Here is a 26,950-nt window from a genome sequence, read left to right as displayed (position 1 = left end):
CACTCTCGGAGGTGGAAAAGTGGATTGAGAATGCAAGAAAATAGGCGGATAATTTCCTTACTCAGTTTGTCCAGGCATACGATAGGACAACAGGGCTCGTGTTTAGAATCCAGTATTTGGAGGGAGTATGGGAAGAATTCCGGCCTATTGAGGAGAAGACTATTCCACACCTCAAGGCTTTGAAGAGGATTCCTAATTCCACCTTGGTCAGTGAGAGTATTGTGCACAGGGAGACAGATACGATTTCTATGGCTGGTATTGCTCATTGGCCGTGAAGAGATCAACTTATGAAAACGCCCAATTGAGTTGTATGGAGATGGAGGGATTGATTCAGGACATCCAGATGAAGATCCTTGCCTCAATTGAGGAATTATTGGGTGTTGATGTTAGTGATGCTAGTGGTTTGCACTTAGCCGAAATAAGAGACAAGATGAAACTTATGTATTTTTGTCAGTTGGACTCTTTGAAGAAGAGTCAGATAGATGACTTGGTCTCTTTGTTGATTCATGTTCATAGTTTGCAGAAGCTCATGCCAGATTGGGAGAACACTTTGGACGCTTGCTCGGATTCGCTGGACGTGATTGATTTGCAAAAAGATACCTTGCCTAGCATTTCCATGGAGGAGTTAGATTTTGTATTGGCTAGATTCTTGGAGTACGCTAAGAGAGAGAGAGATGCAGGGAGGAATCTTCTAGAAGATTACCTATTTGATGACTAGGTATCTTTTTATTGGGCCATATGTTGGTGGCGTCAATTTTGATCTTGGCTATTGATCTTGTATCAATCTTGGCCATCCATTTTGTAGGAGACTATATATACCTCCTTGTCTCCCATTTGTAAGAGAGATTTTTTGTAGAATTGTTGGTATATGCTGCAGCTATTTGAATCTAAATCATTGTTCAATTGTTGGTGATTTTGCTATTCAAATGTTGTCTTTGCATTCATGGTTCTCAATTCCTCCAAGTTAGATTAGAATTTTTAGATTAGAATTTTTTTTCATGTTTATTAGATTGAGTGAAAGATTTGTTGAATATATTTGTGTGGAATCCTTAATCCATACCACTAGCCTCTTGCCGCTGGTAAGTGCTCCTTGTGTGGTCAACTGGAGATTTGAGTAAGCTTAACTTCAATTATAATGCAACCTTTGACAAGCATCAACTTGGATGGTGTCAATGTGTGATGGTAATAGTCTAAAAATCCTTGAGTATATCTTAGACGATTGCACTAAGCTTGTGTCAATACCTGTTTGTGAGACCCTGCCTAGTTTGATTCCACTAGATTTGTTCATCATTTCCTACATTCTTAGGCCTAGAATAGATTTCCTGAACCCTATTCCTTTTGCCCATTTTTTAGTAAGAATTAAGTCCAGAGCTACATTGCTAAATCCTAAGTTGTCAGTACACCTATTCTGCATATTTCATGATCGAAGAACATAATCCTAACATTTGCGTAAGTCCCCAAGTGAACACAGCAATTCACATCGGCCATTGAGTTACCCACTCGTCAAGACCTGACATGTAGAAACCTTGGAATCATTTTAGTTGATCTCATAGTTGAACTACTCGCGACTCGGCTCGACTCGCCAAGCCCCTGAGAAAAAAACTCGGCGAAAACTCGGGAAAAACTAGGAAAAACTCGGCGAAAAACTCGGCAACGTAAAAACATGCTTAATTTTAATAAAAAATGCATTTTTTTTGCAAAATTTAATGAGAAGATGCATCCAATGAGTCAATAAATGATAACACAAAAGAAACAAGCTGATTCTAGATATATTTGATTGCAAAGTGTCTACAAAATCGCATCCTCATGAGAAATGCTGATGGCTGGAAGCAAAATAGTAAATAGTTTTTGTAAAACCAAAAGTAAATACAACTTCCTCTCCCCAGCTCTAGCTAAAACTACTTTCAAACTTTCATCATATTTGAAATTTCATCATTCATACTCATAGTTTCAAACTTTCAACTCAAAGTTGGGGTCAAGGGGCATCGCCGAAGGATCCTAAAATTTGACTAAGTCTGGAAAATTGAAGAATCCTCCAAAAACTAGATTTTGCATTATAACTCCTGGAGGTCCGAAACCACTCTCAAACATCCTGACAGTATATATGGAATATAACTTAAAGTATAACTCACTTATACTTAAATGTTATATTCCATATATGAATCCTGACGGACAGACCAAAAAATTCGGCGATTACTTGAGGGCATAGTGGGCTCTCAGGGTGGCCCTTCCAAGTGAGTTTCCCCCTTCTCAGCCCAAAACCATATAGAAAAACAAAAAATGCATGTATTTTTTGCCATTTTTTGCTGTTATGCTAACCCAGGCGAGTTTTTCTTTAAAACTCGCCGAGTTTTTGACAAAAACTCGCCAAGAACTCGGCGAGTTTTCCTGGCGAGTAGAAGTCATTACTACTCGCCAGGTCCAAAAACTCGGCGAGTTTTTGTCACTCGCCGAGTTTTCGGCGAGTGTGCCATCTATGGTTGATCTTATCCTTAGCATCTGAGGTGATTTTGTTCAAGAGAGGGTAAATTACTTTGGTATTTTATTCTGAAATGTTATGTGCATAAAACACACATCAACACACCATTATGTCATTATTAATAAATATGATGATATAATTGACTGAAATCACTTACCATACTTGTCCTAAAACACAATCCATACTCTTATGACTGCCTTAATGCTCTTATTCATAAATCATAACCTCTGCTTTCTCTAACAATTATCTGTCACTTTTGTAGTGTATCAATATTGTTGCTCAATCTTAATGTTGTGGATCAAAAAGTGGTAAAATAGCATGTAATTAATCTGAGACAAACCAATACAACTCTAGAATAAGCTTGCACCAAAGAGACCAAAAGCATATGCATGGTGCATGCACAAGGCATGAATAGGGAAAGACGTGCTAGATCTATCCAACTTACAACATTCTGCTAATGGATATAAAAATAAACTAAGATTAGTCATCTCTCCATATTTTAAACAGCCAATTTCCTACTGTTCTGACATAACTTGCTTAACCCTCAAACCCATAGAAGTTATAAGGAAACATTTGTCAGAAAATACAGTTTGTTCCATATAAGTTTAGCACAACAAAAACCATTTGGCAAGAAAACTAAAGGTTGCATTATTACCAAATTCAGAGGATCTGTAAGTGGCTTCCATTCAAAGACATGCATGTCTGCAAAACCAAGTATTTAGTGAGAAACAACCGATATTTTCAAGTTTTGTTTTTCTTCAAAAACCCTTATCAGAATTCATGACAGCAATGACTTCTAAATGACAATCTAATCACATAATGCTCAAAGCATATTAACTGAAGAAAACCCAAGCAATCACTCAAATTTCGAGGACTTCATAATTTCTTATTTTTTAATTTTAATTTATATTTGTATAGAAAGAAGTTCTTTGCCTATGAAATCTTGAACATGGCGAAAAAAAATTCCTAAACAAGCTTAATAGCAAGTTTAATTCTATAGCCAGTTACGAAAAATGCTATATAATAATGCATGAAATATCTTCAAATCAAAATGACACAAACAATAGATATGATTGGTACAGAAGTTTAAGGAAAAAATCGGGGAGAACATGGCAGATAAGGAGAAAAGGCAATGGCTATAATTAAAAAAATTCAATTTCGAACAACATTGAGATTTGACATGTCCAAAATAAGCTAGAGAACATTAGCACAGATACCCTCTTCCTCCAAAAGATTGGCCTCGTCTGCCTCATCCATTTCTTTCTGGATAACTTGAGCTGCTAATCTCTCACGGATAGCCTCCTCTGCTGAAACATGAAAATGTTGGTAAGGTGTTCACACCCATACCACCACATAGCAATCTAACAAGACATTCTTGACAAGAGAAAGCATACTGCAATGAAATAACAAGAAAATAGATATCGAGCAAGCAAGAAAAAATGTCTAATGAACACTTTTCCCTCTAATTGTAATGTCTAGTGAACATTCTTCCCTCTAATTGCCTGATACATTTAATTAAAATAACAGAAACAAGGAGAAATACCCTCATAATATTTCACAATATTAAATCATAGAATCACCTGATGATGGTTCCATCGAACTGCCACTTGACAGAAGCCTTTCCATGGCTGCCAATCTTCCCCTCCCAGGTGTGTACGCCATTGAAGACAGCCTATATTTCATTAATTATGTCAAACACCTAGCTAAACAAATCTTATAAATAAATGTAATAATGTGACTTGAGGATCATGTCAATATGCCATGCATTTATCAAAAGTCTTAGTTTTAAAAAGTAAACTTAAAAATCACAGTATAATTACAATTATAGATGAGCAGAAAGAATTAATGTACAAGGATCAAGATAAAAATTAGTAATTCAAACTTTCCAAAAGAAACAACACATGCAGCGAACTGCACTAGAAAGAAAAGAATCAGATTTAAAATCCACAAAGTACTCAAATGTCAGCAGACACATAACAAGGAGCATTATGTAGTATAGCAAGGTAGATATTGCAATTATATTAACATCTAAGAATAATCAAACAAAGTGAACAAGTATGGACAAAGGAGGAGATTGTTGGAAATATTGTCATTGATGTCAAAGGGATTTGTTCTTGTCATTAATGTCAAACAAGTGTGGACAAGATTGTTAAAAAGTTGTCATTGATGTCAAGTAACTACATTAGATTATCATAGCAAGCAATGGCAAAGGATAAGTAAAACCATTGATTGAACAGTTAACTTGAAGATTACTATGCAGTGAGATTACTCTAGCAGTTTAGAACAAGCCAATATGCAGTTTCTATTACTCTAATATGCAGCAATTGAAGGAATTTTGACAAGGTCAAAATGATTATTAAAGCAGCGATAACAAATTGATGTACAGCAAATAATGAAAGTTGGCAGATTACCAAGGCCGATTCACATCCAAGGCAAGTGACTCTAATAGGGAATTAAGGAAAGGTTGAAGACAGTGACTTTATTAAGACATAAATTGATGCAAGTATGGTCAACTTAATCAAAAGGTGGCAATCAGCTTCTGATTTTAATATGACAGCAGATTACAATCATCTAGAAGTGAAATAACATTCACATGTACAAGCAAAAAACATACCAAAGATCCAGTGCTAGGGTTTGAGGCTAGTTTGCTATCCAGAAAATGGATACAAGTTGAGAAGGATGGTGTAAGAGCAGATCAGTGGATCCAATCTACTTATTCTGCCATAAGATGAATTACCAATAACAAATTGGGCAAAGAACCCAATTACCAGCTGGAAATCCAACCTTTGCCAGGCAAAATTACACAATTTTGACCTTCTTTTCCCACTGTTTTGCTCACCCTAATCACAAATCTAGTCAGTTGACTGTGATTTCTTCCACACTACCCTTTCTAATCCCAACAATGAGATCAAGCACAAGAAATGGAGTTACAACCCTCCATTTAATTTTAAATTGATGCACAGCCTTCTAGAATGGTACGGCCCTGCCTAGAATGGTACGGTTGCAATTATGAAACCCACACTTGCTGCAATTTCAAGACAAACTGCTCAGAACTGATGTATCATATCTAATGGTGATTGATGGGCTGGTTTTGTTGCTAAATTGACCCCCAATGGGTCTAGACAAGGCACATCCTTGTCCCACGTGGGCAAATTAGTGGGTACAACACCTCCACTACCAATGCAGATCTGAGGGTTTACGTCCTCCAAACACCTGCAATTTTTGCTGCTGATGCAGAGCAGAGAAAATCAGAAATAAAATAATAACATAATACCAATTCTCTCCTCCAAAATGTCTAATAACCTTTTCCAAAGAGTGGCATAACCCTAAATGGAATATCCCATTGGAATCCAACTCAAAGGCATCTTCCTTGGCATCTTTTGGGTCCACGCAACTTAAAGGCTTAAAGGCTTTTAAAGAATGACATGGCAAGGGTCCCACCATGCCATGTCATTTAATTGATTTGAGCAAAGGGGTGGCGTTGACATAAAGGGGGCCACTTTATTAAAAGGTACGCATAGCACTTTATTCAAACATAAGCCTTTATTAAAAAAAGAAACTTAGGCTTATAAAGTAACTTTATAAAAGTTACTTTTCCTTATGAACTTTTGACACGAAATTTTTAAGTGTCTTTATTCATCAAATGCAATGTGGGAATTGCATCAAAAAGATGGGGACATGACAGTCTCCCCTTCCCGAATTTGCTTGCCCACAAGCAAAGACAGGGCTGGATGCTTAAGAATCTCTTCTCCTTCCCAAGTAGCATCCTTAATGGGTAAATCTTTCCAACTAACCGAATATTCCTTGATCACACTGTTCCTCAAATGCCTCTCTCATTGTTCCAGAATCTCAACAGGAATCATAACCAGTTTGCCTTCATCATCCAACGGTGGCAGTACCGGAAATGCTACAATACCCTGACCAATTGCCTTTTTGAGGCATGATACATGAAAGACATTGTGAATCTTACTCTCAGGAGGAAGCTCAATCTCATATGCTACCTCACCCATTCTCCTCAGCACTCTATAAGGCCCATAAAACTTGGGCTTCAACTTCTCAGCTCCCTTAACCTCAACCGAGCTTTGCCTATAAGGTTGAAGACTTAAAAAGACCATATCCCCAATCTCAAAAAATCTCTCAACTCGATGCCTATCAGCATACATCTTCTGCTAATTCTGAGCTTGTTGAATATTGTTCTTGAGAGATTTTAATATATCCTGATTCTCCTATAACCAATCCCGAGCCAAAGGCACTCTAGTATCAGCCAAAGCTAACTTAGTGAACGTCATGGCATCATAACCATACAGTGCATGAAATGGAGTCATCTCAATGAACATGTGGTATGTAGTATTATAGCAGAACTCCCCCAAATACAAACAACGAACCCATGCACGTTGCTATCCGGAAACATAATTACGTAGATACCCCTTTATCCATTTGTTGACAATCTCTGCCTGGCCATCCGTCTGAGGGTGGTAACTAGTACTGGGAGTCAATTCCATAGCACCGAGTTTGAACAACTCTTGCCAAAAGGCACTCATGAACCTACTGTCACGATCACTCACAATGGTCTTTGGAAGACCATGTAATCAGAAGATCTCTCTAAAAAACAAATCAGCAACCTGTGATGCTGTGTAATTTGATGCTATAGGAAAGAAATGGGCATATTTAGTCAATCTGTCCACCACAACATAAATGCCATCTTTCGCTTGGACCTTGGGAAGTCCAGTAATGAAATCATAAATATTCTAGTCTACTTTTGATCGGGAATGGGAAGTGGTTGCAGCAAACCAACAGGGTGTGTGTTTTCAATTTTATTTTGTTGGCAAGTAAGACACTCACGCACATGCTGTGGGATATCACTCTTAAGACCCTTCCATGAGAATCTCCCTGATTTGTCTGTAAGTTTTTCCATATCCGTTGTTGGAAAATCATGAAATGCATGCATAATCTGATTTTTAAGTGGGGATTCAGGTACTAAATAAATCCTTCCTTTATAGTAAATGATATCATCAACAACCGAATATCTCTCATCCTGAATAATCCCATCCATGACCTCACATGCAAACTGATTCTTTGAATACTCTACCAACAACTGAGATTTCCAATCAGCTGAGACTTCACATAAAGAACATAGGACAGCAGATGAAGGTCTCCTAGATAATGCATCAGCAGCAGCATTACTCTTCCCTTTGACATATTCTATGTCAAAATCATATGCTTGGACCTTAGAAACCCATTTTTGCTGCCTTTCACCGAGATCCTTTTGCTACAAGAAATATTTCATGCTATTGTGATCAGTTCTCACCACAAATTTGCAGCCAACTAGATATTGTCTGCTTGTACATGTAAATGATAGTAAATGCATATTGGTGTTCTTTTGCATTTTGTGTATATCCAAGTACCTTCGTTTCAAATTTCGGATTCAAACGGTGTCATTTGATATGTTTTATAAAGCTAACTCAAATGCTCTTTTCTTGAATTTAAAGTATACATTTTTAGAATTTTTACCAAAATGAGTGCATTTGGATATTAATGATTTTCTCTTGTAGGAACATTACATTGATTGGATCGTGCCTATGAATTGTCTATATCATTATATGACGACATGGGGAATCTTGAAGCCTCGTGATTTCGTTTGATATTTTTACGAAATCCATTTTATTTACAATTTATTTTAATTTTCCTGAAGAGTATAACATTAATTTGAAGTGTTTGGCTTTGGATATTATATTTTTGCTTCAATTAATATTATAATGTTATTTATTTAAATTATTTATGTTGCAAGGTAACAAAGGTTTATATGATATTTTTAACTAACATAAATTATAGTCTTGTTACCTGCAGGGAAAAGAAATAATGAGTTTATTTCAAAAAGAATTAAATACCGATATTAGATGGGGGAAGAATATATATTCTTGAATTATTTTAATAAATAATTTTTTTTATTTTTTTTAAAATACTATGAAAACATCTTTGGTGGAACTTATATTTAAATCTTTTAAATAAAAGATTTAAATACATTGCAAAAGGAAATCAAAGTTTCGTTTTTTTTTTAACGAAGAAAGCCCTTTTACAGAATGTATTTTTAAATCATTTTTAATAAATGATTGAAGACTTTATAACAAGGAAGTGAACAAGATTTCACAAAGGAAAAGGATATCAATTCTAGTGAAAGCAAGGATGAAAGAGCTTCAGGCTTTTCCTTTTTTGAAGTTTACCACATACAGAATCTAATTCAATGGGAAATAACAGTTTCAAAATTCAAAATGTGGTGAAGGAAGGTTGGAGGATTATTAGGTGTGAAGATTTGAAATACCCCACAATGGTTTTGTCCCTATGCATGATAAATTGAGACATTTAAGCATACAGAATATATCTTGACGAACTTGGGATCCAGTAAAGAAAGGGCTAGGTTGAGCTATGAAAGAAATCTTGTGGGAAATAAAATTAGCTCATAAAGATTAGTTGAAGATAATAAACAACAGCAGCAAAAAATTCATTCACGTTTTTGCAGTTCGGACCATCTTTTGGAGCTGGATATGAATGATTAATGATGTTTTTAGTCTTAAAATGATTGCCCCGACCATATATCTCACCTTGGAGGACCTTTTTATGATATTTTTATTGTTTTCAAAGTGTCGGTGAGCCCATAAATAACCCAGATTTGAAAGTGACGGCCTGAACAGGTGGAAATTCCAGCGATATCACAGAGCATTCTGAAAATAATCAACCTCCTGTTTTTTTTTCATTCTTGCCGCTATGCTGCCAAAAGGGGCATTAGTGGAAGTCAAATCAGTAAATTGAAAGTGGCATTCACAGAAGCATCAGAACTATATGGATTTTCCAAAGAGCTAGCATTGTTAAAAAATGATACTACTTTGGAATCACCTGTAACAAGTTTCATCCCAGTTTTGGTTGATGGAAGCAATTTATTAAATTACTTTTTAATCACCCTATTGGGAGATCGGCAAGACATAAAATGTGTTACCCCGATAGATTGTAGTTACCCCGATGGAGGCATTTGCATTTTAGTTCTTTTTCATCGAGCATCGGCACAACTTAAAAGTACTTCCCCGACAATGCATAGCCACCCCGATGAGATTAAGGTAATATGATTTAATTTTGCCATTAGGTAAGTATTTTAAATTAAATACTTTGCATTTTGATTTTTTCAAATGGTAAAATAATTATGAGTTTGTGCAAGAATATTATTAAGACATTATTTTCACTTTTTGAAAGCTATAGTTAATATTATTAAAGTGACATTTTATGATTTTATTTTCAAAAGGTACAATGATTTATACTTCCCAAGCAATTATTTTAGTAACATTTTTACCTTTAAGATTTTTCTTTTGATTTGAAACCAAAATGATTTCAAATGTTATTCACTTTATATATTTATATTTTGTATTTTCAAAAGGACTATCAAAAGTGATTATTATTACTTTTAGATTTATTTTCAAAATCACTGGATTATTTGATATGATATTAACATGAACAAAGGGTTAGATTATTCTTTGGGGAAAATTATTTTTCGTAGGGGATATGTTGTCAATGTTTTTATTTCTAAAATCTATCCTTAGAAATTTATAATTTCTAATTTATGAGTATTTGATTTTTCTTTTTTGTGCAGGATACTATAACAGAGAATTATATTTCTTAACTTTGCATATACATGAAGTATCTTTTACCTAAGAAATTTAATAGAATATTGTATTTTCATAATGATTTTTATCATTCATGTAAATACCAAAGAAAAGGGAAAAGTTATTATTTTTCACATTTAAAGTTATTATGATCTTTGAATTATCTTTTGAAAAGGAAATATTTTGTCATTCAAATGTTATTCACTTTATATATTTATATTTTGTATTTTCAAAAGGACTATCAAAAGTGATTATTATTACTTTTAGATTTATTTTCAAAATCACTGGATTATTTGATATGATATTAACATGAACAAAGGGTTAGATTATTCTTTGGGCAAAATTATTTTTCGTAGGGGATATGTTGTCAATATTTTTATTTCTATATGTTGTCAATGTTTTTATTTCTAAAATCTATCCTTAGAAATTTATAATTTATCAAAGTATTTGATTTTTTTTTTTGTGCAGGATACTATAACAACAGAGAATTATATTTCTTAAGTTTGCATATACATGAAGTATCTTTTACCTAAGAAATTTAATAGAATATTATATTTTCATAATGATTTTTATCATTCGTGTAAATACCATAGAAAAGGGAAAAGTTATTATTTTTCACATTTAAAGTTATTATGATCTTTGAATTATCTTTTGAAAAGGAAATATTTTGTCATAATGAGGAATTACATTTATAAATGTCTTTTGACAATAATGAATAACATTTGATTATCAAATGGTTGATATTTTCTTTCATCAAATATATTTACCCTAAGTAAATAAATTGAACACATGCATTAGGGTAAATCATTTATATCATGTGGATAATGGTTTGATTGGTTTTTTGCAAGTATATATTTCATATGATAAAATATTTCCAAAAGAATTGAAGTTGCCCTAAAAGGTGAAAATGTATTCTTATCGCATTATTGGAATATTTGTCCACAGATATCATTTTCAAAAGGGAAGCATATTCTTCTATGAATCATATTAGATATGATATCTTTTACCTTATGTTATTATTTGAAAATCTATACTAGGGTAAATTAATATTTTCCAAAAGGGTTGAAATACTTTGATTACTCTAACCAAGTATTTACATCCAAGAAAAGGTTATTAATTTTTCGAAGGCAAACCCTAATCAAGGGTAGAATATGATTAATTCTTAAATCAAAGAATTTGGTTGGCTTATCTTATGTGCAGGAGATCTTTGGATGATAATGAATATTTAAAGATTTGCACGATCAAGCCAAGGAACTTTATCAAGGCGGAAAATAAAAGAACATTATTAAAGCATTTATTTAGTATGTATTTTAGGGTTTTGATTTGTAATTATTTCTTAAACCAAAGGGTGTGTCCTTTGGGAATGAAACTGTCTACAAATATCCCTTATGTTTATAAAAGGGAAGTCACACAGAAAAAAGGAAGGGACAACTTTTTCATCTTTCAGAGACCCTGCTTGTTGGGACTGCTAGTGTTATGTTAAGGCAAGTCTGTAGGAATGAGAAGTTATTTTTGTGCAAGCAAGAACATCATGAAATACCTATGAGTCTGTAGCTTCTGTATATCTTTTTATTCCAAAATTAATATATAAGATTTGTTGCCTTTATCTTCAGATCATTTTATGTTACATGGTGTTGATGAATCAAGTTCTTTCGATAAATCTAATTAAGATTTGCTGCAGTGTGCCATCACATGTTGTTGTGTAAGAAACATAATTGTTTTTGTTATTCTTGCAACACATAATGAAACCATTGCAGTGATAGTCTTGCATATTTGTGAGTTTTTCAAACTGTCTCCGAAGTTGATTACAAATATTCGTCCACTAAGTAACATATAAATTGTCAGATAAGGCACTGGTCTATTGTTAGTTTTTTGTGAGTAAATTTGGTGTGCATAAGGTCCTCATCAGGGAAACATACTTCTTATTCCTACCAATATTGTTCTTTCATAATTACTTAAGGTTCCAACAGCATTCTTTTATAAGCATTCATTCACTATTAATTACATTCAAGTTTTCAAATTAAAGCAAGTTAAAAGCACATAATAAAGCACAATTGCAGGAAACATTTTGCCATCCTTGCAATTGCTAGTTTACAAAGTTTAAATTCACTATAAATAAGTCTCTTTGTGCTTTGGAGTCTAAGGTATACCTGACTAGGTCTAGTGAAGCTTGAAGTGCAAAGGAATTTGGTTTTTGACCAATCCTGTTCGTTGGCCAAGGTTGATTGGATCAGTTAGGGATTTGGCAAGTCCCTTTGATTTTCAATCTGTGGTTTTGGAAACCAACAGATTGGCGACTCTGTTGGGGAGTTGTCATACATAGTTTGACATTCACCTAGAAGCTCTAGTGTTTTTTCATTGAAGATTTGATAAGTTTTGTTTTCCCCATTTGAGTCACACAACAGATTGGCGACTCTGCTGGGGAGTTGTCTACAGAATTTCAATTCCAGAATCTCTGTTAAGGTGTGCTCTACTGGAAGGAAGAACCCGGGAGATCAATAAGTAATATTTTCCTCCACAAGAGGTGGCGACTCTATTCTACATAACAAGATCTATTTCAATTGATGATTCTACTAAGGGGGAAGATCTAGAAAGAGATGAAAATTTTCCTTTTTGAAAGAAATAGCAATTTTGTTTTAGAATGTTTCAAAGAAAACCATTTATTCCAGATGGCATCAGGCCATTGGATCTCAGAAGCTTTCAATGTATCCCAAACAAGTTGTTCCCTAAGCTTTCACAACTTGTACCAAAATTCCATGGGGAATATGATGAATTAGCACTTGATCATTTGGGTTCATTTTATACATTCGTAAAGGATTATGAGATTTATGCAGAAGATTATGTGATGAAATTATTCGTCAGGACATTGAAGGATAATGCAAGAGAAGCCTATGAATCACTCCCTACATAGAGCATCTCATCATGGAGGGAGTTGGAGCAATGATTCCTTGATGTGTTTCATGATGCAGGTGAAGAAGGAAGCATGTGCTATGAGCTACAGGAAGACCAAGAATACACTATGGAAACGGAATTCTGTGTGTCTCCCTTGGATGAATTTTTAAATATTAAGAAACAAGAAGATGAATCTGCAGTAGATTTCTTCATGAGGATGTTCAATATTTATCAGAAGATACCTTCAGATGTCAAGCCTCCATTTTATGAGTTATTAAATAAAATATATAAGTTAGGGTATGACTCTCAGTTGTACAATTTGCTCATGTATCTACATGATGAAATAGTTGCAGAAGATAATGGATGCAGGATGAAATCTACAGAGGGAACACAAAACCCTAATGAAGAGGGAAGTTTGGATCGGATTGAAGAAGAATCCATTGTTGATGAGACCTGTATAGAAATAGACAACATGCAATATCAAAATGAGGAATCTCTCAGTGCGGAAGAAATTTCAGATTTATTAGATATTGAATACCATAAATATGTTGAAAAAAATGGTCCAATTTTTTTCTCAATCCATAAGAATAAAAAGATTAATAAATCAATGTATATGCAGGAGGTATTCATTGAAATGGCAAATAGCTCTCAGGAGGATAAGATATTTGAAGAAAGAAATATGTTTACAAAAAAAATTTCAAATGTTCCAAATTTTTTGGATAATGATATTCCAGAAAAATACGAGAAAATATGTTTTGGATATGAATCAATTTCTAATCCATTTTGTGAAGTGACTATGATCCGTCCAAACAATGACGATGAAACAGGTTTGCATACAGTTTATGTACAGGAAAAGATTTCAATAGATGTCGCTAATAAGAATTGTTACCATGTTGATAAGGCGGATGATGACTTTCAGGAAGTTACATTTTGTGAAAGACACCACTATGGTACACCAAATAATATCTTATGTGACGGACCACAGGAAAATTTCCACAAAGGTATGCTTGTATATTCAATTCCATTGTTTGGAGAATTAGAAGGAAATTTGCCTAGAAATGGTTTAGAGATACTTCATAATGAAATTATTCGAAACAATAAGGCAACACATAAAGAGAAGGATAAATTATTTTCACAGAATATTTTTGAAAACAATATACATTCAAGAATACTGTGTGAAGAAAAGGAGGAAAAGGGTACTTTTAAAGATGACCTAAATTTTTCAAAACCACCATATAATAAAATTATGGAAGATAAAAAAATAATAAGTGATGATACTCATGAAAATGATATTTGTCCAAAGTTGATGTGGATTGCAGAAGGGGATACTAACACTAAATTTTTTCATGCTTCAGTAAAGGCGAAAAGATCTCTCAATAAGATATCTGCCATCAAAGACGGTAGTGATAGGTGGTGTGTGTCCTCAAAGGAAATTGAAAGAGCGGACATTGATCATTTCGAAGAGGTCCTGGGTAGAGGTGTTGATTCCGCGTCTGGGTTTATCCTTTGGTGGACTATTCTATAGCAAACTTGGTATCAAAGGAGGACAATTCCTTGCTAATTAGTCTGTATTCTCTCAAAGAAGTGAAAGAAGCTACATTTTCTCTCCACCCTCAAAAAGCCCCTGGACCGGATGGTTTTACGACGGAAGTTTTTCAAAAATGCTGGAATTTTGTGGGAAATGACATTTGGAAGGTGGTTGAGGAATTTAGGAAGAGGAGGAAGTTTGTTAAAGCTATTAACCACACGATGATAGCACTGATTCCAAAAAAACAAAGTTGTATAACAATGGCGGATTATCGGCCTATATCTCTATGCAATACTATCTATAAGATTATAGCTAAGGTGATGTCCAATAGATTGAAGAAGGTTCTCCCTAAGTTGATTTCCAAAAACCAAAATGGCTTTAATCCTGGAAGAGAGATCATAGATAGTGTTGTGCTAGTGTCAGAAGTTTTGCATTCAATGGTCAAAGGAAAAATGAAAGGTATGGCTGTCAAATTAGATGTATCTAAAGCCTACAATAGGGTCATTAGGAGTTTTCTTATCAATGTTTTAAGGAAATTCGAGTTTGATCAAAAGTGGATAGAATTTGTCATTTTTTGCATTTCAACAATTAGATTCTCTATATTGGTTAATGGCTCGGTTTGTGGTTTTTTTGAGGCTACTAATGGTTTGAGACAAGGTGATCCGTTGTCTCCCTTTCTTTTTGTGTTGGTGGTGGAAATTTTGAGTAAAAGCATCAAAAATCACAACAGGCGGGTAAGGTGGAGGGGTATTAGAATTCTTCCGCAAATTGAGCCTATAACTCACTCTCAATTTGCAGATCATACTCTGCTCTTTGGAACGGCATCGATGGAAGAAGCTATGGTTATTAAGGATACTATTGATGTTTATGCAGCCGCCTCGAGTCAATTTATGAATAAGGAGAAATCTAAGATTTATTTTTTGAATACAAATAAGCATCTACAAGCCAAGATAGCAAATAAATTAAAATTACAGATTGGATCATTTCCGCTTAAATACTTGGGGGCCCCCATTAGTTCGGGGGTTAGGCAAACTCAAATTTGGGAGGAAGTAATCAATAATTGCAAAGCAAAATCCATGTTGTGGAAGAATAGATGGCTTTCGCAAGCGGGTAGGATTCAGATGATCAGGTCAGTCCTTTTGGCAGTTCCAATCTACAGTATGTCATGTTTTAAGATGTCGAGTTATGCCTGCAGCAAGCTTGACGAGTTGTTAAAGAAATTTATTTGGGAAGGAGCAAAGGAGGAAAGAACAATCCCTCTAATCAATTGGGATACTGCTTGCCTTTCTAAGGAGGATGGTGGGGCAGGACTCAAGAAAATGGAGCTACAAAATAATGCCCTTGGAGCCAAATTATCATGGATGATGTACAAGTATCCAGAGAGATTGTGATGCAGAATTATGAGAAGTAAATGTTTGGACTCAGAGGAGGCAGACAAAATTTTTACGGTGGCAAATGCTGAAAAAGGATCTACAATAAGGAATTTTCTTTGGGAAGGCAGAAATCTCATCACTGATCACTTAACATGGCAGATAGGGAATGGTAGAAAAGCAAATTTTTGGTACGATTCTTGGGGAGGAGAGAGATCCTTGGTTGAGTTGTTCGAAGATCACAACTGGATTTCACAAGTTCAGGAATGTGTTGGAGAAAAAGTAGTCAATTATATGGAAGGAGGAGGTCATGAGGGTGATAGAGTTAGGTGGAAGAACATTAATATAGGGAATTCAGAGCAATGTGCCAAATTGAAATCTTTATTGAATCAAAGGCTAGTGTTTTGTTCAGCGGCAGAAGATTCACTTTTGTGGTGTGCTTCCAAATCAGGAGAATACAAAGTTAAGTGGGGATATGAAGTGCAAAGGCACAGGCTGAGGAACCCGTGGTGGCCATACAGACTATGCTGGCATGATAGAAACTTACCCCAAGGCAGGTGCATTTTTATGAATTGCTTTACACGGCAAACTATTGATAGGGAACAGGCAAAAATCCATTGGCATTGTCGGACCAAGTTGGTGTGTCATGTGTAGGAGGGATGAGGAATCAATCAATCATCTGTTGTTTACTTGTCCGATGGCAAGCTCTTGTTAAAAATGGTTGTGGTTGATCTGAAAACGGTCAGGAATGGAGAGATGAAGGATTTCCTTAGCTCATGGCCTAAATGTTTCAATTCCAAATGGGAGGATGTTTGGCTAGTAGCTTCGGCTTTGATAGTATGGCACGTGTGGAAAGAAAGGAATAGAAGAATATTCAAGGAGTGTGCATTACTCAAGGACAAATTATTGACTAAGATTAAAGAAGCCATAAAGGAAGTAGTTAATTGGAACCTAAAGAAAAAACAAGTTAGAAGGTTCACGAATTGGGACAAGGCGATGGAATCTAAATGGTCACTTAAAGAGTCTGGACAGTTGCAGAAGAGGGACATGAAGGTGGACAGGCAGAAGGTTCGATGGAGGGAGCCCGAAAAGGGATGGATAAAACTCAACTTTGATGGCACTAGCAGAGGCAACCCTGGAAAGGCAAGGTGTAGTCATTAAAAATGAGGAAGGATGCTTCTTACAAGGTATATATGGCAATCTTGGGGAATGTACCAATAATGACGCAAAAATTAGAGCTTTGGAGGTAGGATTGGAACTTTGTGCAGAAAAAGGATTTTCTAAAGTGATCATAGTAGGGGATTCACAGATTGTCATAAACGGGGTGATAAAGCGAAAGTTCAAAAATTGGAAGCTAATTCCTAGAATTAATGGTCTACTAGACAAAATCGGGAAATATGGTCTAAGTCACACCCTCAGAGAAGGTAATAAAGTGGCAGATCATCTGGCCAATATGGGAGTTGAAACCAAGGAGAAATGGATTAAGATAAATATACAAAATATTTCGGAGGCGCTTGAAATGATAATCCTGAAGGATAGGTCTGCTCTACCCCCATGAGGGTGAAGTACTAATCCTATCTGTGCTAGTGGTAGGAGTAGGTGATTGTGTCACAGGTTGAGTCTAAAAAAGGGAGCATCGATCTCTTAAGCCACATTTCTTTGAAGATCTAAGCAGGTAAGGACGACATGTCTTTTCGAAAATGCAGGATGTAATTGTCATATAATTGACAGCAGGAGGGATTGCAATCAAGTGGCAAAGATTTAGATTAGACACTGATCAGACTTGTAGAGTATTGGACAAAGAGATAAGAATTGTCGACGCCTATATTGATTTATAGATCTTCCCAAACCCTGAATCAGCAATGAGAAGGTTAAGGAGTAAATAGGGAGAAAGGTTCAGTCATTAGGATGGTGCCGTTTGTAGCTTTTGTTGAAATTAGTAGCTAGCTCGGATTATGCTAGCCCAGATCATCAAACTTTAATGTTGCTAAAAACAATTAAAGTTTGATTATTATTCACACACTTAAACGCATATAAGGCTGGCCCTATTTGGGCGTATAAGCATAATGTAACGTGTTCTAAGGCAGGACCCAAATTGGGTGGTTAAGCAAACATAATGTAACGTGTAATAACTTCATTATGAGGCAGGACCTATTGAGCAATTTAATTGTAAAATATAAAATATATAAGCAAGCCGACTTGCTAACTTGAAACCTCAAGTCAAGTATATAAACAAGTAAATTGTATGGCATTAAACACAATCATTACAACAACGAATTATCTCTACAAGACTAGCAAATTTCTCCAACATATAATCAGCGAAGTTCTTCTGTGATTCATCTCTCTAGAGGCAGCGATCCATTATTCATGAACTGCAAGTCTTAGAGCAACATCCTTGAGAGCAGCATCCTTGGTCAGCAAATTGACTTGCATAATCTGTGCACGACAGCAAACAGACTTCTGAGACCTTGCAGATAAGTTAATGCTATTGTTTGTGCCCTAGTTTCATGTCAACATTCTGCTGTTCTAAGTTATCTGCTGCTGAAGCAAAATTGTAATGTTACATTATGTTTCTATGTAATAAAGATTAAAATTTGTTGTTGGGTTTTTCACCTCCAAGAGGGAGGTTTTCACAAGGTACTCTTGTGTTCTGTGTGTGCATTGTGTTGTTTTTTGTTCATTGCTATCAGTCTGACCTAAAAATAACAGCTTTGAGTTGCACGCACTGTGAAGTGTCCGTAGAAAACCAATGTTTGGATTTATTCAATACAGAGGAGGAAATTTATTCGGTCATTTTGGAGATGATTGATGTTTCCCTCAATCTGGAAAGGCACTGGTGTGATGGATTTATTTATGAGGTTGTGTTAACCCCAGTAGTGGATGTTCTGGAGTCGAAGGAAAGATGTCTAGAGCTGATTGGGGGTTTTGTGAAACCAGTGAATGGAGATGCAGTCATCGATGCCTTGCTGGAACTACATGATGGTACGAAGGAAAGTATTCTGCAGTTATACTTCAACCCATCAACATACTACTCCTCTGAGTCGGATGATGATTCGGAGATGGAAGATCTACAGGGTGAGTCTGTTGAGCAAGGTGGGGTAGATACAGACAATTTTGATTCAAAAGAAAAGGAGGAAAAGGAGAGAAAGGCAGTAAAGAGGAGGAGGAGATTTGTGGAAAATGCTTGGCCTCTAATCAGAAACGGGGTGAGAAATGGGGACTTGACAGAGTTCAGGCAGCTTAAGAGTGACGTAGACTGGTGGATTACAGAGGAGTCTGCGGAGTCCCTGTTCAGGCTCGGCGAACTGGTGTCGCAGCTATTGCACTTCCTTCTATAAGCTGCCTTATTTTTTGCTTTATATGATAGTAGAATTGTGCAGTCAAGTTATAAGATAGGAGTGTGGCTTAGAAATGTTTGGAGTACGGTTTTGAGATGTTTTGTGTGTGGTAAAGAAATGTTTGGTGTATGGAAAGGCTTGGTATGTATAATTTTCTATGTAATACCTTTTTGAAATCAATATAGAGAGCTATCCCCATTAAGAATAGCACTTATCAAAAAATTAAAAAATTAAAAATAAATCAAAAATAAAAAGTACTTGGTCAAATGGCTTGGTTTACCAAATAAAGATGCAACCTAGATGTTTGAAGCAGACATTAATCAGCATGGAGTAAAAGTTGAAGACATCATTTCATCAGGAGGATGAAATCTTTTCCTCTCTGGATGTATGGTGCAGGAGCACCGACTTGTCATCATTTTGGTTTGAGTGTGTCGTACAAGTTTTAGGGTTTTGATTTTGGTTTGAATAAAGGTCCATGGTGACCATTTTGTATTTCTTCAATAATGTTTCTTGTAGGGTCTGTTTTAGAATGCAAAGATGCTCTGTCGATTGTAATTGGAACACCAACAGTCATGGTATGACTGTTGGTGTCTAGAATCTTAAGTTCTTTTTATTTGCCTCGAAACCTATGAGGCAAGGGATGTTGTTGATGGTTACATTTTCACTGCTGAAAGATTCGAAGGGAGAATGAAAAAAGTCTTTTCATTTTCTGCTGCTCATCATGAGTGTTTCCTGAATTCTCTTTCTGTTCTTATTTGCTCGACCTATTGGGTCTCGTTCAATAGGAATATTTCATGCTATGTTAATGATGTTATGAATTAATCTGTTCTGCATTTGTCTGTATTCGAGTAGTAAGGAAGATAAGAGTCCATGTCATTACTACGACAGGAAGCGTAGAACCCAAGTGGTCTGTGAGGTTGAGAGTCCAAGATGTGAGTGATCACCATTCCACCTTGCTGTAAGTTAGACCAGGTGGGATGGGAAGTGTTAAGGTAGTTTTAATGGTAGAATTAGGTCCTGCAGCAAAGGGTGGAGAGGGTAATGTCTCTCTTCAAAATTGAACCTAGCATCTTCATGTGCTAGGTCAAGAAGTTCACGGCTGACTGTTAAGTTTGAAGACCCTATGAGAAAGATAGGGAAAAGGTGATCGAATATTAGTTCTCGCCCTCTATTACATCACAAATTATACCCAACCCTAGCCATTGTCCTAATTTAGGGACAATTATGTAATTTTCTTAACACCCCATCAAATTTGTCATGTGGACAATATTTACCCAATTGTCAGTGGTGAGTCTTGTTTAGATGTTGGCACTATTTTATTATTTGTTTGAGTGTATTAATATAAATTATAGTTTGTGTTGTATATTAAATTAATGATTAATTAAGGGTTATTGTGACTCTAAATGTAATTTTGATTTATTTAAAAAATGACTTATGATTTATTGTTTATTATTTATTATTTATTATTTAATTATTTATTGATTACTATTCATTGTTTATTATTTATTGGTTATTATTTATTGTTTATTATTTATTAAATTTATTATTTATTATTTATTAGTTATTAGTTTATTGTTTATTATTTATTATTTATTGTGTTTTTTTTTAAATTGATAATGCGCTGAAGCCAATAAGATGTACATACCCTACCCCCTTGTGGGATTTGAACTTGTGACCTCTTTTTTAAGAACACAAGTTCTCCACCACTAGGCCAACTCAAGTTGTACATTTATTATTTATTGTTTAATATTTATTGTTGTTTTATTTCTTGTTTATTATTTATTATTGTGATTTATTATTTATTATTTGAAGTTTATTATTTATTGCTTATTATTTATTGTTTATTGTTTATTATTTAATGTTTAAGTGGATATTTTATTATTTATTTTGCTTTGAGGTGGAACTAATTGTTCGATCTAAGGGGAAACTAGTTGTCTTATTTTGTGGATAATTATATTTTAATTATTTATTTACTTATTTATTCTTTTTCCGATTTTTTAGGAGTCCACTTTTTATAGAAGATTTGTAATTGGTGATTTATTATTTGTTAATATTATTTAATTGTTTTCATGGGGATTGTTATTATTTTGGAATTTATTTAATGTTATTTAATATTATTTATTTATTTAATATTTTTAGGTTTAGGGTTTTTGCTTTTCTTTGTGCACTTTATTTAGAAAATTGTGTTCTATTTACGAGGTTTTCATGAGAATTGATGGGGGAGATTATTATTATTTTCTTTTCGAATTTTTGGGGAGGAAATTTGAGGACAGGAATTTGCAAATATTAGACTTTCTTTGAAGCACGATTGGAGTTTCTTGAGCTTGATTGTTTTGAAGGCTTGGTTGCTGGTTTGAAAAGACTTTGTGTTTCAAAATTCATCATCCACATTCTCTTCTCTCTTTTTCTTTCACAGGTTTTCAAATAGGTATTCATTTTACTCTTGCTTTATGTAATTTGATTTTAAACAATTATTAGGGGGAATTGGGGGTTTGATTGAATTATATTTATCATAGCATTGTATTTGTTATTTGCAAGATTTTGGTTTGCATGGAATTCATAATTTAGTTTTGTAAGCAAGTTTGATTTTGTTTCTATGTTGGTTCTTTAATTTGTGGATTGAATTTTTACCTAAACCTTAGGTGATAGGTTAGCTAGGTACACTTAGGGGGAGTGGCTCACTATCGAGGTCAGGGCCCAGATGTGGCTACCAGGGTAACCCATAGGTGAGTTTTGTAATAAGTGTGAACATTAATAAAATTTGGGTTGGGTTACACATTAACAAGATAATTATGTGCCCCGCTCATGCCTTGTGTGCTCGTATAGGCAGAGGATGATAATGGGAAGGCTTGGCCATCTGTTGAGACGTGGAGCTGGCAAGCCTAGCCATCTGTTGAGATATTGAGCTGGCAAGATCATGCATTACCTTGTCTTCACGAAAGGAATGTATGGTTCCACGAGTTGTCGAATGGGGGTCAAGGTCTAGAGAGACTACCAGGATAACCCATGTCAAGACTATGTGATGACACTCTTCCCTTTTGTGTGTTCTAGTTGCCTATTGTGTCAATATTATGTGAAACTCTCTAGGAGTTTCTTTAGATTCCTTTGATGGTCTTGTGTTATGGTATTTTCTATCTTTTGGAAGTATGCATGTTATGTTTATTTTCCCTAGCCTATTTATTTGTGTTTGGGGCCTTGTGTCTATCTCCTAGCTCGGTGGGTGGGCCTACAGGTTCCACATGGTTAGGTGGTGAAGCTTTTTCCACCCATTGGGAATACTTCAGAGGACTTGCATGTGAGCGACTAAGTGGACCTATTCTTTATGTTTCAGAGTCTACACATCTTGGTTATGAGATGGTCTACCTTTATGATGTAATTTGTAATGTATCGTCCAGAATGTTGGAAGAGACATGTAATTTCCATAATCGTATTTGTTCTCAAGAGTTGTTGATGTTATTTCAAAAGGAAAAGAATGTAAAATTTATGTGTATCAACAAATGTTTTGCATGTTTATGGGTTTATGTGTTTTGCCTGTGTTCTTACTATTAATATATGCTTATTATAGGAATCTTTCTTTTGATGTTTTAAATGAACATAGAATAGATATTTATCCGTAAAGTTAGAAATTTTTTTTTAAAAAAAAATTATTTGTTATGTGAATTGCGTTATTAGTTGTTTATTTTTTGAGCTCCCAGATGAGGTGTTACACCCGCAACCAAGCAAATATGACATGGGCACTTTATAATTAGTGTGGATGCAATTGCCCCTTGCTGAAAATGCAAAGTGGTCTTTGATTTCACTGCTTTACAATTGCCAATGTAAGGCTATTATACTGAAAGTACAATTTCTGATCATGGTGAATACAAACCAATAGCACCACTACGAAGTACACAAATAATTATGCACTTGAAAAGGAGCCCAAACTGGGCCCCAACAACTCCCAAAACAAGAACTATGCAACAACACTTATGACAAATTGTAAATACGGCATCAAAATTTGAAACCTCAACACCACCATAAAGAGCACAAAAAAAGTAACCCAACTAAAAAAAAAATGAAGTCATAAGCCCAAGATATTAGCCTCTAAAGTTGTACTACAAATTCAAAAGCTGCAAAAATGTAAAAAGATTTTACAAACATCAACAAAAAATCATCACCAAGTTTGATGGGATTGCCACCAAGAATAAAGGTTCACCAAATGTTACTATTGGCCAAACATTTACAACTGGCCCAAATTTGGAAGGACATTATTAAATCTAGAAATCTCTATTGAATTGGTAAGACGCCAATGATGGTGGAACCAATGAAATGGCTGTCGAAATTGGTGGGCTATGTGAACTTGGACATGGGAGGGGCTGAGGGGGGCAGTTTTTGGGTCGAGGGGCACATAGGTCACACCCCAATGTTTGTGCCCAATACAAAGGGCCTGAAGCTGAATGAGGGGTTTGCAACCTATTGTGACCATTTCACACATCGCCCCATTAGAATGGGGACCCCCTCTTTTGTTTTTGGTTTTGCCTTCTCTTTTGCTTGTTTTGCTCTCTGCTTTTAGGGTTTTGAGTGAGTGAGTGGTCTGTCTGAGCTAGCTGGATTAGGGCTAATCCTTAGGGGTTCTTTTTGGTGTCGTTCAAAGTTGAGTCTAACCAAATTTTGGAAAATTGTTAGTACGCCTGAAGATTCAAGATTGTCAGAATGAGGTATACCTTTCAGGAGAGTCAAATTGGTTAGGTCAGGGATAGGACAGGTCTCAGGTCAGATCTAGATTGAATAGGGGTTTTTGGGTAAGGTCCAGTTTGTTTCTAAGTCTGAGTTAGCTAAACGTGGTCAGTGAAGAAAGGGAATCTAGTCGGCCAAGTTAAATGGGGAATGAAATGGATCAAGACCCTGAAAATGTCAAGTTCACTCCTGACCCTTGCTGAGGGTCCAGGGTGAAATTCCTTGTAGACTGAATTTCCTTCACAATTTTGACTAAGTTATGACATGTTTGAGGGTGAATTTGTGTGTTCTTGCCTGGAGAGTTTTTGATCGATGTTTGGAGAGCAAGATGATGCCTGAAATAGAAAATTCACTCCTAAAGCTTGCTGAGGGTCCAAGGCAAACTTCATTCTAAACACAATTTCTGGTTTTGAGAGGATTTGCTAACTGGTTCCTGGCCTTGAAAATGACTTGACTTTGCCTTGTGAAGTGGTTTGAGACTTAAATTTTAAGCAGTTTAGCCTAAAATGAGGATTTTGCTCCTGACCCTTGCTGAGGGTCCAGGGCGAAAATGTTGCTTAAGTTTATTTGTCACTGATTTTGGCTAACTTGTTTTTGTGCAGGGTCTCCCGGAAGGAAGATTGGACGTCACTTGATGCAATTGAGGGTTTGAAAACATGAAAAATGATGAATTTTGGGCAAAAGGGGCAAATTCGCTCCTGACCCTTGCTGAAGGCCCAGGGTGAAATTTTGAATTTTCCTCATTTTGCAGTGAAAAAAGATCAAGTTTTGAACATGAATGGAAAATGAACAACTCCCCTTACCCACCTGAGAAAGTTTTAACTTGAAAAGATGAAAGACTTTGTTGAAAACCTAAAAATCGCTCCTGACCCTTGCTGAGGGTCCAGGGCGAAAATTTCCATTGGAGTCATCTCTAGCCTTGTTTGGTCAAATTGAGATGTCAGAAGCGTGGCGAATGGCAAAATGAACATGATGAAGCCCCCAAACTTGTTTGAAGATGAAGGTATGAAGGAGTTTTGCCCAGGAAAGGCAATTTTGCTCCTGACCCTTGCTGAGGGTCCAGGGCAAAATTCTTTATAAACACATTATTTTACCTTTCTTGGACATAAAATCCTATTCATAGCATATTACAGGGTGAGATCTTACTTGGCAAAGAGGTTTCAGGGCGAAAAGTGAAACATTTTGGTCAAAATTGCAAAATTCGCTCCTAACCCTCTCAGGAGGTCCAAGGCGAAATTCTCAAAAACACCTTTTCTTGCAAAGTCAAAATGATTTTTTATGGTTGGAGTGGATCTGAAAAGGTATGTTTTATCCTTTGAAGATAATCTGAAGGGCCAACAAGAAGCAAACAAGCTAGATAAGCAAAATTCGCTCCTGACCCTTGCTGAAGGCCCAGGGCGAAAAATCCAAAATCTAACCTTTTTCTCCAAAGTTGAGCAAAGCTTGGCTAAGAATAAGATTGTAATAATGTTTGAATTGCCTTGAAGTGGAATTGGATTGCTAAGGATGTAAATTTTGATGCCAATTGGGAAAATCGCTCCTGACCCTCTTTGAAGGTCCAGGGCGAAATTTCCAAATCTTCCTATTTTCCTTGCATTCCGAGATGATATTTTGGTTCTCAAGACTCAAAGGGGAGTAAGGCATGATGTTCTATGCTTTGGAAGTGGTTCGAAATTGGAATGATCAAGAATTTGCTCAAAAACTCAAAATCGCTCCTGACCCTTGCTAAGGGTCCAAGGCGAAAATTGCAAAGTCAACCTATTTCTCTTTAGTTTTTTTGGCTAAGGCAAGGATATCCTGGGCTAGGAAAGAAAAATTGCTCCTGACCCTTGCTAAGGGCCCAAGGCGAAAATTTGAAAAACTCTTATTTTACCTTGTAGAAACAAAGCAAACTTGGATGGAATCGATGAGGAAGGACATTACCTAGTGATGAATGAAAGTTTCAACAAAAATGATGATGGATTGAGCATAATTTGCAAAAATCGCTCCTGACCCTTGCTAAGGGTCCAGGGCGAAAAGCTTGGAAGGAGGATTTTCTTGCTTGGTTTGATTGAGATGAAGTATCAAAGGCATCTTGAAAGGCGAAATGAACATGGTCTTGCGTAGTGAAGAAGTTTTTAGATGAAGGAATGAGGATTTTTTAGTCAAAATTGCAAAATTCGCTCCTGACCCTTGCTAAGGGTCCAGGGCGAAAATCTTTCAAACACCTATTTTGCCTAACAACAGCAAACCAAGCATGCATGGAATGAATGAAGAAGATCCTTGCTTAACCTTGTGAAAAGATTGGAGCTAAATGATGGAGGAGTAAGAGCAAATTTGAAAAATCGCTCCTGACCCTTGCTGAGGGTCCAAGGCGAAAAAACCCTAAATACACTTTTCTTCCAAAATTCAAGTGAAATCAAACTCAAACTCCAGTAAAAGATGCCATTTAAGATGCCTAGGTGAAGTTTGGACGTGTAAAAATGAGGTATTCAAGGCCTAATTTGAAAAGTCGCTCCTGACCCTTGCTAAGGGTCCAGGGCGAAATTATTGATATTCTTCATTGATACCTTAGTCAAGCGTTGATATTCCTCAAATCTCCCAAAATTGCTAAATTCGAGGCATTTGAAAAGATTAAATTAAATTCGCATTAAATTAGAGGCATATTTAATTTAATAAATTAATTTTTAAGCCTTGAAACAATAAAGAATTCCACCTTGGAGGCATTAAAATTAATTTAAAAATTAAAAAATACAAGTTGAGCGCTCAAGGCATTATTTTGCCTTTATTTGGCAAGTCGGCCCACCTTTTTTAAAGGTTTTATTTATTTTTTACCTCTTTATTGGCAAGTCGGCCTTGGGGAAACAAGAGCTAAGCGCTCTATATAATGGGGATGCTTTGTTCAAATTTTAATCATTCATTCATCCCTTCTTCAATGCGAAGTTGAAGTGCGAATTTGAGGAGCGAACTATAGCATGTTTGAGGCGAATTTCTACTAA

The 26,950-nt window shown here is 35.6% G+C and overlaps 1 protein-coding gene across 10 annotated transcripts in view; it reads right to left on the bottom strand.

The window, feature by feature from the left end:
* LOC131068777 (SCA7 domain-containing protein SELMODRAFT_431321) overlaps positions 1–26,950 on the bottom strand; it is a 169,161-nt gene that overhangs the window by 127,449 nt on the left and 14,762 nt on the right. For 4 of the 10 annotated variants that reach the window (XM_058004048.2, XM_058004039.2, XM_058004042.2 and 1 more), the window contains 3 exons: positions 4,060–4,151; positions 3,697–3,786; positions 3,135–3,181 (listed from right to left, as the gene is read on the bottom strand). In XM_058004048.2, the coding sequence (XP_057860031.2) occupies positions 3,135–3,181; positions 3,697–3,786; positions 4,060–4,151 (229 nt within the window). The remainder of the gene's footprint in view (positions 1–3,134; positions 3,182–3,696; positions 3,787–4,059; positions 4,152–26,950) is intronic. The other 6 variants (XM_058004043.2, XM_058004040.2, XM_058004045.2 and 3 more) reach the window with 2 other exon arrangements.

This window comes from Cryptomeria japonica, chromosome 11 (assembly GCF_030272615.1).
Source record: "Cryptomeria japonica chromosome 11, Sugi_1.0, whole genome shotgun sequence".
In the NCBI taxonomy this organism is placed as follows: Eukaryota; Viridiplantae; Streptophyta; class Pinopsida; order Cupressales; family Cupressaceae; genus Cryptomeria; species Cryptomeria japonica.
This window is presented reverse-complemented; position numbering and strand designations above follow the sequence as displayed.